This window comes from Centroberyx gerrardi, chromosome 5, assembly GCF_048128805.1.
Source record: "Centroberyx gerrardi isolate f3 chromosome 5, fCenGer3.hap1.cur.20231027, whole genome shotgun sequence".
In the NCBI taxonomy this organism is placed as follows: Eukaryota; Metazoa; Chordata; class Actinopteri; order Beryciformes; family Berycidae; genus Centroberyx; species Centroberyx gerrardi.
In genome coordinates this window covers 12,800,001-12,813,617 of record NC_136001.1, presented here as the reverse complement: position 1 = coordinate 12,813,617, position 13,617 = coordinate 12,800,001, and the positions used below count along the sequence as shown (strand labels likewise).

The window sequence follows — 13,617 nt, the reverse complement described above, 5'->3', positions numbered from 1 at the left end:
CATTGTGATCGCTGCCAGTATGAAGGAGTTTTATAAATAGTGTCTCAGCTGGTGAAAGTCACAGATCCTCAGCACATATCATGGTGAGAGATGATATCAGGGCTGTGGGATATTATAACTAGCTGTACAGCATTGCCAGATAAGGGCTTGATGTTTTAGTCTGCGTGCTCATTAGCTCAATAATGTCTGTCTGCTGTGAGAAAATGCAAAAACAAACAACACCATGAAAAATGTGTGAAATATAAGGGACAGAAAAGGGGAGATAGCATACAATACCTGCCACTAATGCATGCTATCACACATATGATATCAACAAAATGTGCCTCAAGAGGGCATGGCTCATACATTAATGTAAATGTTGAGGTCCTTTGGTCAAGAAACTGTTGATTATATTTATACCTTGGTTTAGTTTCAAAGTCAGATTTGGCAGGGTGATCTAGTTAGAAAGACCTCTGGTAACTGAAATGCACTGGTTTGATCCCCAGCCAATATATGTCCATCAACAACAAGAAGTCCTGATGAAGTGCCGTTGAGCAAGACACTGAACCCCTACTTAGTACAAGTTGGTCTGCACAAGAGTGGCATCTAAATGCCTACAATGTAATGTGAAGATCCAGGGATATAGTGAAACTCAAACACAGGGTAACACAATCAAAGTATGTTACACAGATGAGCCCCTTAATAATAAACAAAAAATCCTTTGGCCATCATAATAGAGAGCGTGTAGGCTTTCTTGGTAGGAACAACACTGGCATCATTGAATATCTGAATCTACTGTTTGAATCTACTGTGTGATCTCACATCACTGATGAAACCACAGTGATGCATAAAAGTTCAAACTATGCCACTTCTCCTCTGCACAGATAAAGGAAACTGCAAAATAATAAAACCTCTTCTTTCATAATTATTACATGTACTGCTTTCCAAATGACTCATCTTGACAGTGTCTAACTGAGATCTACATGTTATTCAACCTCTTAGGCCCCCCTCGACTTTCCTCTCATCCCTACACCATCAAATTCCATCTGACAAACCGCAATGTCTGCCCATCTGCAACTCAGACACACCTCCACACCTCCATTTACTGATCAATTATCAGACACATCCCTAAATGAAATTATGGGTTTTCGACACTACCCTGATGACAGCTAATCAGCTGTCATAACCATACTTTTCACCAGTAGTCCACTGTTCAAAATCTGTCTATAGGGAGGACAACTTTATTTTCATCTGCACAGGAAAAACCTAGCCAGATTTTATTCCTGCTTGTTCCAGTTTATCTCATGATAACACAACACAACATAGCAGTTGCTGAAATGTTTTATTTGTTCACAGTTTTGTATATTTCACCCATATTTTACCCAAACCCTGTTATTTGTAACCCTGTTTATTGTTGGCAATAAACATGGAGGGCAGACTAGTGCTGTTGTTGTTGTTTCATTAACCAGAGTCACCATGATCTAAACAGACAACAGCAAGCCTGGAGGCTAATTAGTGCTGACCTTGACATTTGTGGTAACTTTTTATCATGGATTTGTTTTTATTTATTTCTTTAGCAAATGCGCTCTGCCGGTCCCTGTTAAAACTTAATGTTAGCACCTTCCTCTAGCTACTGGTTAAGTGATTGACAGTTGATCTTCAGCTGAAAGCTGCTTTGCTTCAACAAAAAAAAAGGCAGTGTAGTTATTCAGCCTCAAAACGCATCCTGTGTTATGGGCCCGTTCCTCCTCCTACGGCGCCACAGACCGTGACGCATCGGCGTTAGGACCCAGCTGCTCAGCCACCACCAGACACCGGTTGATGAGACGGTCCACTCGGCATCACACATCTACCGAACAAAAAGCCGCAGTTCCTTCAGCACAGAGTAGTCGGGAGAAAACTTGCCGGACGGGCAGGAACAGGTGGACCGCCGTGCGAGAGAAGTGAGAAGCTCTTTCGCTGTCGTTGTCCGTCCGCGTCATCCTGCGCCGAGGCCAAGCCAAGGTAGCCAAGAGGAGACCCGCCGCTCGTCTCACCGGCGACACCATGAGCCAGAGGTTCACCGTCTCCAAGAGCGACGGCGACCGGTGCGCCTCCGACATCCAGGGTGAGGTGAACCAGCTGTTTGAAGGAGACGAGCCCACGACCAGCGGCGGCGCGGACGGGGAGGATGCTGCCAATGCCGAGGTGGTGGTGGTGCTGAAAGGTAGGGAGACATGCTCACGCCTGGGCGCTTTTATCCTGGACGCTGGTTGTTAGCTACAGGCTACATGATGCTAATAGCCCTGATGCTTGCCTGCTGCTGGGTGCCACCACACTGTGTCTATAGACAGATGTGTGTGACTTGAATTTTTAATGGCTCCAGCAGGGCACTGTCTAGTCAACAACATCGGCATTTGCCAAGCGCAAAATGTCCCTTTTTCTACCTTTTTCTTGTTGTTACAGGTGCATTGCGCAAAATAACTCAGTTACATGCATGGTCATGTCCCTCTGTTCAGTGACAAAGAATGGGGTAGATGTTTTGTGTGTTTATATATATTTTTTCTTGTAGGCTATTAAAGTGTCTGTTCATGATGTGGCACCACTCAAACATGCTCTCACTGTTGCATACATTCAAACACGTGTTTCAGATCCTGATAACACATGCTTGTCAGATCAGTGGTCGCTCTGACTGGCATCAGATATTTCCATAACCTGACAGTTACAAGATAGTCTATTATGTCCTTTCCCCCCCTACAGCATAGGCATTCGGTACACTTTTTTCAAATTCAGGCTGCCAAGATTTCATGTTCCACACATTTTTTGACATTCCAGTTGCAACTGAAGTATGTGAGTAGGAAGGAGACTTTTCTGCTGTCTGTCACATTAAGCAGGGAAACTACTAGCTTTCCCGGGGCCAAAACGATGTGTCATTATGTGCAATGTCTAGTTCCAGTGCTTGTGTGGCTTAGTTTGGAAATACCTCACCTGCATAAGATTTTATAAGGCGACTGCAGAGTGGGTTTCTCTTTCTGCAGAGTTTGAAGAGAAGGTGGAAAGCCTGGGTACTCCTGGTTAGTGCACAATTACTTAATGAGCTGATGCTCAGCAACGGGAGGGAATTTCACCAGGGGAATTAAAAAAAATCATGCAGTCAGTCAAACCTGTATACTGTCAAATTTTACAGTTAAGTTCTCTCCATTTCCTCCAGTGCCCTTCTGAATAGTCCCAGCCGTGTCTCCTGGGAACACGTGCCATTGTGGTTCAATCCCATCACCAGCTCACCTGATTGAACTAATCAAGGCCTTGCCAATAACTGGCCGAATCGAGTGCAGTAGTGCAGAACAAATGCGGAGTGGCTGAAGTTCCCATAGGACCAGGAATGGAAGCATTTACCATAGCGGCCTGATGATTAGCAGTAGAAGGAGTGCAATCATTCAGGTCCAGTCAAGTGCAAATAAAGCTTTCTCTGCAAATGGATCAATATATTCATACTGTGCTCAACTTATCTTGAAGGCTGATACGTTAATGACATTTCAGTTTAATTAGCGGGGGGGCTCCCCAGATTCCCATAAATGCTTTTAGGTGGACTCTAGATTTGCTGCGCCTTAATTTCAGTTCTTTGCTATGTTGTCTATGAAGCATTGTAGCTGTAGGCAGGCAGTTTAATCCTGTATTAATTTGTCAAAGCTGTGTCCAGCTTTTTTGAAAACATTATACACACGATAAAAATATGTTAATAAAAGCATATATTGACACAATATATCGTTATTAATGTATGTCTGGTTGAAAAGTGAAATGAGTTGTCCAAAACGATGTGTTGGATATGTTGAACTTGGCACAACACCCTTTTTAAGACTGTAAGCTCTGTGTAATAAATAACAAAATAACACCTAAGTATGTAACCACTATTTTAGTTTTCCACTATTCAGTAATGGAAAACAGGTCTGTATCTGAAGTTTAGTCAGTAGCAGTAAGACCACTACCTTCAGTCCTTTCAGTTTGGGGTATATACATGCCCATCTCATGGCATGTGCGTTAGACATCACCAGTTGTCCCTGGTGATGGCATCAGCTCTGCTTCCTGCTGCCTGTCAGCAGCTTTTAGGGATGGCAGGGCCGGAGCACCAAGGTTAAATGTGAAACATTGCTGACAGATTGCCACTATTAACCGGCCGGCTACTGGGGTGAGGAATGGAAGTTGTTCATTACCAGTCCAGCCTCCACTTCATTGCTGCATGTGGCCTCCCAGGGTCAATACATCCCACCAGTTCCTCCCGTGCAGGAGAATTAGCATGCAAAATGCCTCCTCAGCACTTCTCAGCATTCGCGTTGCAGAATAAATACTCTAGTGTGTATCAATCATTCTTTTGGACAGAGATAGATGGCTGCGTGGGTTGGTAGGAACAAATCTCACCATCTCCTTGTGTTCCCCTTAAGAGATGGGGCACTCTTTGCGGAAGGACTTCCCCTCATACATGGTATGCTCTTGCTCAGCTGCAGCCTTGTGGAGACTGTTGTCTCTACATCCGCTCTGCTGGTTGCCATAGTGACACAGTACATTTTCACCAACGTTGTGTCACAAATGGTCTTGCAGTGAGATGAAAACGCTTCAGATCAAGCAAGTACCATTATGAAATCAATCTCTCGCTAATATGGTGTGATATTTTCTCTCTCGGCGATTTGTTCAGCTGGTCTTTAATAGAAGGAAAAAGACTAAACCAGCATTTTAACAGAGTGGGGTGTGAGGCTGATAATCTAGTAAACCCTATATGCCCAATTTCTGAGTAGTACTGTAAATCTAATAGAGATTAATGCATGTGGCGTTCATATAGCCAATAATGTACGGTTATGGATGTGCATAATATGTCCATATTGTACGTGTGTGTGTGTGTTTTGTTTGTTTGCATACGCATGCAGGTGCATGTTTGTGTGCATGCAACGGTGTGTAAGGGAATAAGCTTGCGTGTGTGTGTGCGTGTGCGTGTGTACACGTATGAATCTGTCAATGTAATCACCCTGCTGTTGGCATTTTCCTGCTGTGCAATTACCCCAGTGTCTATCCAAGCCCCCTTCAATCTTATTCTTATTTTAGCAGGCGCACCAGTGCAATATCTAAATTCTTCCCCCCTGGCCCGGACCAGTGATCCAGTTTCTATTGATCCAGAGGGAGGTGTGAGCTCAGCCGGCTCAGCCAGCCAGCGGGCTTGATGATAACGGGCTGCAGGAGGAAGAGCCTCCGGTCTGCCTGCCGAGTGCCCTCTCTGCCCTTGACCTTGCAGAGGTGTAGAGAGATATATCTTTATTAGATTGGCTAGGCTCAGTGGGATGGGCTCGGAATGGGCTGGGTGTCTCTCGCCCCACAATTGGCAGAGCAGGGAGGCTTTCAAGCATTCAGAAACCTCATATCTCCAGTTAAGACTTGTTTTTTGTAACCACGGTTGACAGCTGACATTGCTTCTCATTTGGAACAAGTGTTTTTGCTAACCTTGGACCAAATCCAAACCTTGACAATGCATTGCCGAAATACATGGGCATCAATGGGAAATGCATGGGCATGACAATGGAAGTGGGCAAATCAACTGTGTTTTTCTCAATTATTCCTGATACATAATTTTTGGCGGTACAAGGTTATGGTTCACTACTGTGGAGAGGAGCTGCATTGCCATTATTCCTCTGAACTAGAACCTGACAACAAGGAGGTGTTTTGTGTTTGCTCTAAGCATTATTGATATTGCTATAATAGCAAGTTTTAAGGGAAGAGTTTGTGCTGCTCAAATCCTTTGACTCACTCACTGTGGCTGCTTAAATTAAAAGTGATGTTGACTTGAGTGAGCGGGTCTCCTCCTGTCTGAACTATTTCGGGCAGATTTGGGTGGTTCCTTTTTATAACACGATCCATTATTAATGCACTCCTCAGCCTTGACTCTTGCGGTTATCCAGCCAAGCTGTGATTGCGCGCAAGTTCCAACTTTGTGTGCGAGTGTGTGTGTTTGTGGGTTTGCGCGCGCGTGTGCATGTGTGTGTACGTGCATGTGTGTGCTTCCTTGTGGGTGAGTTTTGGTAATGTAGCAGCAGTAACTGTCAGGCTTCCCTTTTGCTTTCTTCTGAGTAGTTCTGCTTCTATATTTCCTCGTTGTTTTGGTTGAAGAGCAGGGAGGCCAACTTGGCCGAGGTTTAATCTGTGTCATGATGTTCTACTTCCCTCTAGTCAAATACAGTCCAGAATGACCCAGCATGGGGGTACCACAACAACAACAATAACAACAATGTAATGACCTCATGACAGCAGCAAAAAAGGAGGATTGGCTGTAGTATTCTTCCTCTTCCTGGATCCCTAGCTCCCTTAATCAGGAATGTGTTTGTGTGTGTTTGCGTGTGTGTGCGTGTGTTTGTACACACGCGCCTTTACCGTTCAGTGTGTGTCGATCTCTCTCTGAAATGTGTTTTCCATCCATATACTATATGCTTGTCTGGTGAGCAGGGAACAAATGGAATTATATACCATAACAACAATGTGCAATTACCCAAGCTCTTCCATCCACTCTAATTTGAACAGTGTATTAGTCTCTGTTCAGCCTGTTGGGGTGTCACCTTGTTTATGCTGTTATGCTTGTTGATGCCTATCTCCATCTAATGCAGGGCAGAGCATAGCAGACCTGGCCCGCATGGTTAACGGTGTGTGTCCCCGTTGGAATAAGAAATGTAGAACTATGTGTTGTCATCCTCGTTGTTAATATTATTGTTGTTTTTACCTATATCAGACCGAGACCATTATCCTGCTGGTCAGCAGTGACAATGGGCTGTTGACTGGCTCTCTGTCACCAGACCAGGAGAGGTGTTTGTGTGTGTGTGTGTGTGTGTGTATATGTGTGTGTGTGTGTGCGTGCGCACATCTGTATTCAGACCTTTCTGCGCCACGATTAATGCTTTGTGAATAGAAGAGAAGCTCTTTGATTTTTGCTGTTAACACAGATATCGCTCTACCGGCTCCATGGGAGTTGTGGCTCTCCACAGGAGTCGCCTAGGCCTAATATGAATGGCTCCCAGTAGGTGACTAATGCAGCAGAACAGTTATTAAGTCACTCTTGGGAAGAGGACAGTGCGGCCTACAGAATAGGATTTTTCAAAATTTGTTAGCACCCTCCAGAAGCCGTGTATTCACAGCTCATCTTATCATGAAAGGAGATGGTTGATTTTCCCATTGATACCCATGTATTTTTAACATTTCACATTGTATTTGTAGTTGGTTGGCTCTATCACACCTCTATAGTACCAATAACAGCTATCCGTTACAACAACAAAAAAAAAAAAAAGAGATAGGAGATTTCTTCTGGATACCAACAAAATTCTGTCTTTGATTTAGATCTCTGTGTGCACAGATAACATAAACACACCTCTGGGGTGAAAATGAAGTATCAAGATTATAGTGATAGGCTGTTATAAACTACAAGGTAGTTAGTCATAGTCCCTGGGCTCGTAGCACTGTTTAGTAGAATTTAAATTGTATGTGGGAAGATGTTTTTTTTGTTTATCCAGGGAAGGGTTTTGCTGAGTGTGCATACTCTTTTTCAGCACTGCCCTGCTTCACATTCATAAGGTTACACACATTCACACCTGGGAACTACCCAGTACAACCTTCACAACAAAACAGTCTTCTACTGTTGGCTACTGAGCAGTTGAGATTTCAGTGACTTGCTCAATGGCACATTTTTCCCCAAACAAATTTTCAAAGATGGTCTGGGAATTTGAACCAGTAACTTTTCAGTCACAAGCCTGATTCTCTAACCTTTAGGCTACAGCTGGCCATACCATCACTGCACATTGGTGTTAACCCTAAAAACATCCATCACTTTGCATAAACTAAATGACAAGACAAACCCGTAAAGAACTAACAAGTATAAGACATTTAATTGAAACACTTTCTCTTGTAGAGGAAAAATGAAGGTTGCAAATTGTGCAGATTGGTTTTGCCACACAGCACCTGGTCCCTGTTTCTGTCAGGTGTTCCTATTGCTCTTCCCTCGTTGTCTAACATCCAGTATAACCTTCCATTTACCCTGCTCTGTCTTGCTGTCCATCTGCCCGCCTCCTACTGTAATGTCATTAAATGGCTGCATTTTGCTCCCTCACAAGAGCCATTGATTTCTAATCTAGCTAGCCATTAAATGCCATAGCTCCTCCGCCATCACTCACACTGTTATTCCATTTCCTGTCAAAGGGGAACCATCAATACAGTTTAGATCAATACAGCTCATACACCATTACCTGTGGATGTCCAATCCCTATCTATTTTTCATAAGAGCTGTTTAAATTGAATCAAATGATCAGGAGCTGCTTCATGGGTGGGTCTCTGCATGGTTGAGTGGAGAGGTGTGATGACATTGACAGGACACCAGAGGGCAGTCGATTTAATGTTTTTATGGCAGACACACATAAGACTGATACGTGCGCTCGAGGTATCTTACTCAAAACCTCAAGCTTTTGGACAAAAAAACAAAATCAATGTTGTGAATGTACAACAGATATTTAAAAAAAGGTTTTAAGTGTTGCTACATTCATATGAAATCTAGTTGAAGCAAATGGGATTCTGTCATGTAGTCTCGCCTCCTCTGGATTTGCAAGGCTGAATGTGAGAAATCAATTGCTCTGCAGCTACCCAGACACCTGCATTTCTCTGCTGAGACAACAGGGGGCAGTTGTGACCTTTCTCTTCATCGAAACCGCTAGTCTCTACGGTCCCTTCAGTCAGAATCATGTGGTAGAAAAACCTGATATGAGAGCGGGACGAGGAACCCAGTGAATTACACAACACTACCCAACTGTGTTGTGTGTGTGTGTGTCTGTGTTTAACGAAAGGTGTGTGTTTAGCACATGGTATGATAGAGCGCAAGGTGAGGATATGGTTCATGCGTGTTCTTCTGAAATTACATGCATTTGTGTATGTGTATGGGAGAGAAAGAACGAGAGAGAGAGAGAGAGAGCGGGCAGGCGACAGAGAGAGGGAAAGAAAGAAGAGAGAAAGGTGGCAGCAGTGGGCACAACGGGGGGAGACGTGCAGTGCAGTCGTCACTTAGCCCAGAACTCCTAGTGTGGTTATGTAACCCTGTCTGCTTGGCAAGCGCAGAGAGGGGGGTGGGGGTGGGGGGGGTGGGGGGTTGGGGGGAGGATGAGACCAATTGATGGAAAGTGACAAAATCCTCCTCACATGCAGGAAGGCTGCAGGGCAAACCTCGGTGACACTAACACGGAACGAACGGGGGAGCGGAGGGGAGGAAACATCAGCAGGGAGAGGTAGAACATTTCTCTACCTCCATGTAGCTCTGATGATGACACATCCATCACAGGAGCGGAGCCTGAGGTCCGGTGACTTGGACGGCCGAGGGTCACTCTGCAGCATACTGGCCGATAACGCAGTTGGGATTCGCCATGGACCTGCACCCTCTATACGCCAGATTATTTGCACAGCACCCACAGTAGTAGTCAGTATCTTGCATCAATTCAGCACGACAGGCTGGTTTAGTCTCCCCTGTTTGGGGAGTTGGGGTATAGCTTTGCATACTGCAACAAATAATTAAGTTTTACCATGAAAGACTGGATACAGCAGGATACAGACACTGCATGTCGTTAGTTGGGGGAAGGGCTGGGTGATATTGACAAAATCAAATATCACAATATTGTAGACCGAATACCTCGATATCGATAATGTGACGATATTTTGGGGATGAGTATTTGTGCTTTCGTGAGATATTTACACACAAGAAAATTTGGAAAATTAGTAATGATCATTAGTAATCAGGAATGTGTAATCAGTAATAAGTAATGTGGATATGATGAGCAGCTAAAGCCAATCATTGTTCATTTTACCCAGCCAGCACAGGCTAATAAGTTCAGATAATTGTATCACTTTACTGTAACGCAGCCTTTAAGACCAGGAAGAAGTAACATGTTAGTTATTTCACAATATTACAATAACCAAAATCCCAGATGATATCTAGTCTCATATCACAATATCGATATTAAGCGATATATCGCCCCGGCCCTAGATGGGAGTAAACAGAAACGTAGCTCGCAAATTGCCGTTGTTCAATTCTGTGCTGTTAAAGCTTATCTTCATGTAATGGAAATGCAGAAAAACAACGGTGGAGTGGATCGATTTGAGTAATAACAACAGCCAAGATTTTAATCTATAATTCAGCAATCAGGGAATTGTGCGGCACGAAATGATGTAGTGTTTCTGTATTTAATTCCTGTGAAGGCAGTCTATCCTCCCCTCTCTCTCTCTCTCTCTCTCTCTCTCTCCTCCTTTTTCTCTCAGTGATTGTCTGTGTTGTGCATTTGATTTGTGCGATGCATGTGTCAGACTTGGTGTATCGTGGCGTTGCAGTCAGTTTCATCATTCTGAATTTATTTGACCTGCGGGATCCTCCCTCTCTCGGCTCTACACCACCAGGATGTGTGGGCAGCCCAGTCCCTCAGGTCTCCGCTCCTCTAATTTCACAGCTGTACCCAGGGGTGTCAGTTCACAAAACACTATTGTATAGAAAGGTATGCAATATAATATGCCAAAAAAAAGTTGACCCGGTTACATCAACTACATTTCCGAGGATAAGTGGAGCAATGACTGGGGACAGGATTGTTATTATTATTAGGCCAGTATGATAATTTATTAGACGTAGGTCAACAGAATACATCACTGCCACAAGGATATAAGAGCTCCACATAGTAGTGTGGAGTTTGGTGTGTGTTATTTCGGTCTGATTTGGAGAGCACTGCACGCTCCATCTATCGAGGCAGTGGAGGCAGAGAGCAGCAGGCCAGAGATGCAGGTCATGGATCCCCATGGGGCTGGGCTGGTATTCAGGAATTATACCAGGCCTTCCTCTCCCTCAGGACCTTGGCTCAGCTCTCACTCTCCCACTGGCTGGGAGAGGGAGGGGGGTGGGGGGTGGAGGGGCACGGTTTGGGGTTTGGGAAGGTGAACTATAGAGGAAGGTGGGGTTTAGGCATGCAAGAGTTAGATGTGTATTCTTTGTCTGTGTACTCATTTTGATATGCACATGAACATACATGCTACATCTTTGGTGCTAAGCGGTGGTGTTTTTGCACTGAACTACCCAGAGATCACTTGGTAATCAACCAGTGTGGCCAGGACTGTGACGATTTTCTGTTAATGAAGTTTGAGTTTCTGTAGGTGGCGCTCTTTTCTTTGTCTGTTCAGCCATGGTGGCTATCGCTGCTCATGCTAACTACCTAGTTCTTCTATTTATTCAAATTTGCAAGCGTAGTGGCAGGGAGGAGTAGACCTCTCAACTACTGTATGCAAATTATCAAGTGGCCTACGCAGGCGTTAACCAATCAGGTGAATAATGGTTGTCTGCTTGATTAAGTTCATTCACGAAACTAGTTCCACCTGTCATTTGCTCCTCTCAATAGAACGGAGAAGTTAATTATTGCTCTGTCCAGGCACCCCATTATATGATGCGTCTTTGGCCCAACGCCATGACAAAATAAAAAGAGCAGTGGCCTGGGGGACTGTGTCTGAAATCGTTGGTGTGGTGGGTGAAGAGAAATTTACAACATTACTTGCATGCATTTATAGTCTAACATTCAATCAGTGTGTATTTAGTGGGCAACGCAACTATGAAAGCAAAAACGACCCTGTAGTCCATCTTACATGAACTGGAAAGATTGTGGTGAAACTTTGAAAAATTTGAAATTCAATTAGTTCCAGAAGTCTTGTCGTGTCTTACCCCCCGGTGTGCCGTGCTGGGGTCAGTCCACTTTCAATTCAATCCATTCACGTCATGTCAAGTTTATTTATAGAGTGCTTTTAACAAACTGGAGACTTGGAATTATGTCAATTTGAGATTAAGTAGGAGTTTAGATGCCTGCAGTGCTACTAGGATGAGGTATCTGTGGTCCACGTGAGGCCAGTGGGGACCACTGGCTGGCTACCAGGCTGGTTGCCATAGTACCGCAGCAGGGAAGATGTAGAGAGATGGGCCTTGGCCCTGTGTCTGTGTCTGTGTGTGTGTGTGTGTGTGTGTGTGTGTGTGTTTGCGCGCGCATGTGTTTCCCTGGAGTTGCTCCACAGCCCAGTTCTTTCCACAGTCCATGGGTTCTGTCAGCCTGTGCCACTCAGTCGGGGGCACACACACTCAATCACCGTTACCATACATGCCACTGCTGTGCTGCAATGTCAAAGGGTGACTGCAGAGCAGACCTGGGTCAAACAGTATTTGCAAATAGTTTTCAGTTTATCTTACATTATGTAGGTACCGGATTGGTGTGGTTTGCCACATAGGACACTACAAAGAGAGCTAGACAGTTCATATCATCACAGGAATGTATTGGAAAGTCAATTAGTATGCTTTTTTGTGCTTGACAACTCACCTGACACTATCTGAATATGGTTAACCACCACCTCTCCACCCACCTGGTACTCCAAATAGGTTAAAACAAACTACAAATTGTTTGCAAATTCGACTTGGTCCAGTTCTACTGTAGAGTTCAGCTGCTGCTCTTCTTTGGACAGATTTGTTTGGCTGACTATTGCAGAGTGTAGTGTGGTGGTAATTAAGTATTTCTGGTATGTTGGTATCTGGTATGTTGAGTCCTCACCATTTAATGTAAGTAAATGGTAAGTACTGTAGGCTGAATGGTTGGAATTAGGGCCATACCACTGGGGCCATACAGCTGGAATTTTTTCAATACTGGTACCAGTTTTGGTACTTAATATTTGATGCTGCTTGTAAAACGTTCTTTTTTTTTTTTTTTTCAATTACCGATCTGTATCATTTTTTTTATACACAGCCATAATGGGTATACTCTATTATGTTCAACGAAGGACGTGGATATACTGTATACTGCGTACTTGTGTATGCAGTTGCACTACACTAATGAGCTTAATACTGACTGCCTACTTGTCTTGCTGGTAGTTTTATGCTTCTCCCACTTTAATGACTAAAGTTCCACCTTTGAGTTTGGTATCTACTTATGCAAGACATCATTACATTGTATTTGATATGGTGGCTTTTTATTTATTCATGTATTCATTTTATTCAAATTATGCCTCATGGAATAGCAACATACAAAATAACAGATGTACACACACATGCACACTCACCACACTCTGTATGCATGCACATGCAATATACACATACTCTCACACACACACAGATGCATGAACACACATGCACACATACACAGACACACACATGCACACACACATATGTGCACAAACACACATTGCCAGCAGTAGTAGATAAAAGATTTAATTGACAATGGTAGAAAACAGTGAAATTGTACACATTTGATATAATGCATAAATTCATCACAATTAGTCGTATGCAGTCGTAGTAGAATACACTGCCTTGTATGGATCAGATGCACATGGTAGACTGGGTTTTAGTGGTGGTTGGTGTAGAGAACATTACTTACTCCACTCCCAGCAAAAATGGACAGGAATGGCAGTAAACCTAATCTAAATGCTGTAGACGTGTTTTTGTTGCCGTTGTGGTTCTAGCCATGTCAACTGAGACATGCTTGTTTGTCATGGCTGTCAAATGAATGTTAAATAGTGAAGACTTGACACACAGGGCCATCAAGACTGACTGGTAGCATTACTTACTGGCCCCAGCATGTATGTGCATTTGCT

General features: G+C 43.8%; 1 protein-coding gene across 3 annotated transcripts in view; it reads left to right on the top strand.

Annotated features, from left to right (window-relative positions):
* Window positions 1-2,025: 2,025 nt before the first annotated feature.
* Window positions 2,026-13,617, top strand: part of slc12a5a (solute carrier family 12 member 5a) — a 139,559-nt gene continuing 127,967 nt past the window's right edge. For all 3 annotated transcript variants that reach the window (XM_071903776.1, XM_071903775.1, XM_071903774.1), the window contains exon 1: window positions 2,026-2,185. In XM_071903776.1, coding sequence (XP_071759877.1) covers window positions 2,026-2,185 — 160 coding nt within the window. The remainder of the gene's footprint in view (window positions 2,186-13,617) is intronic.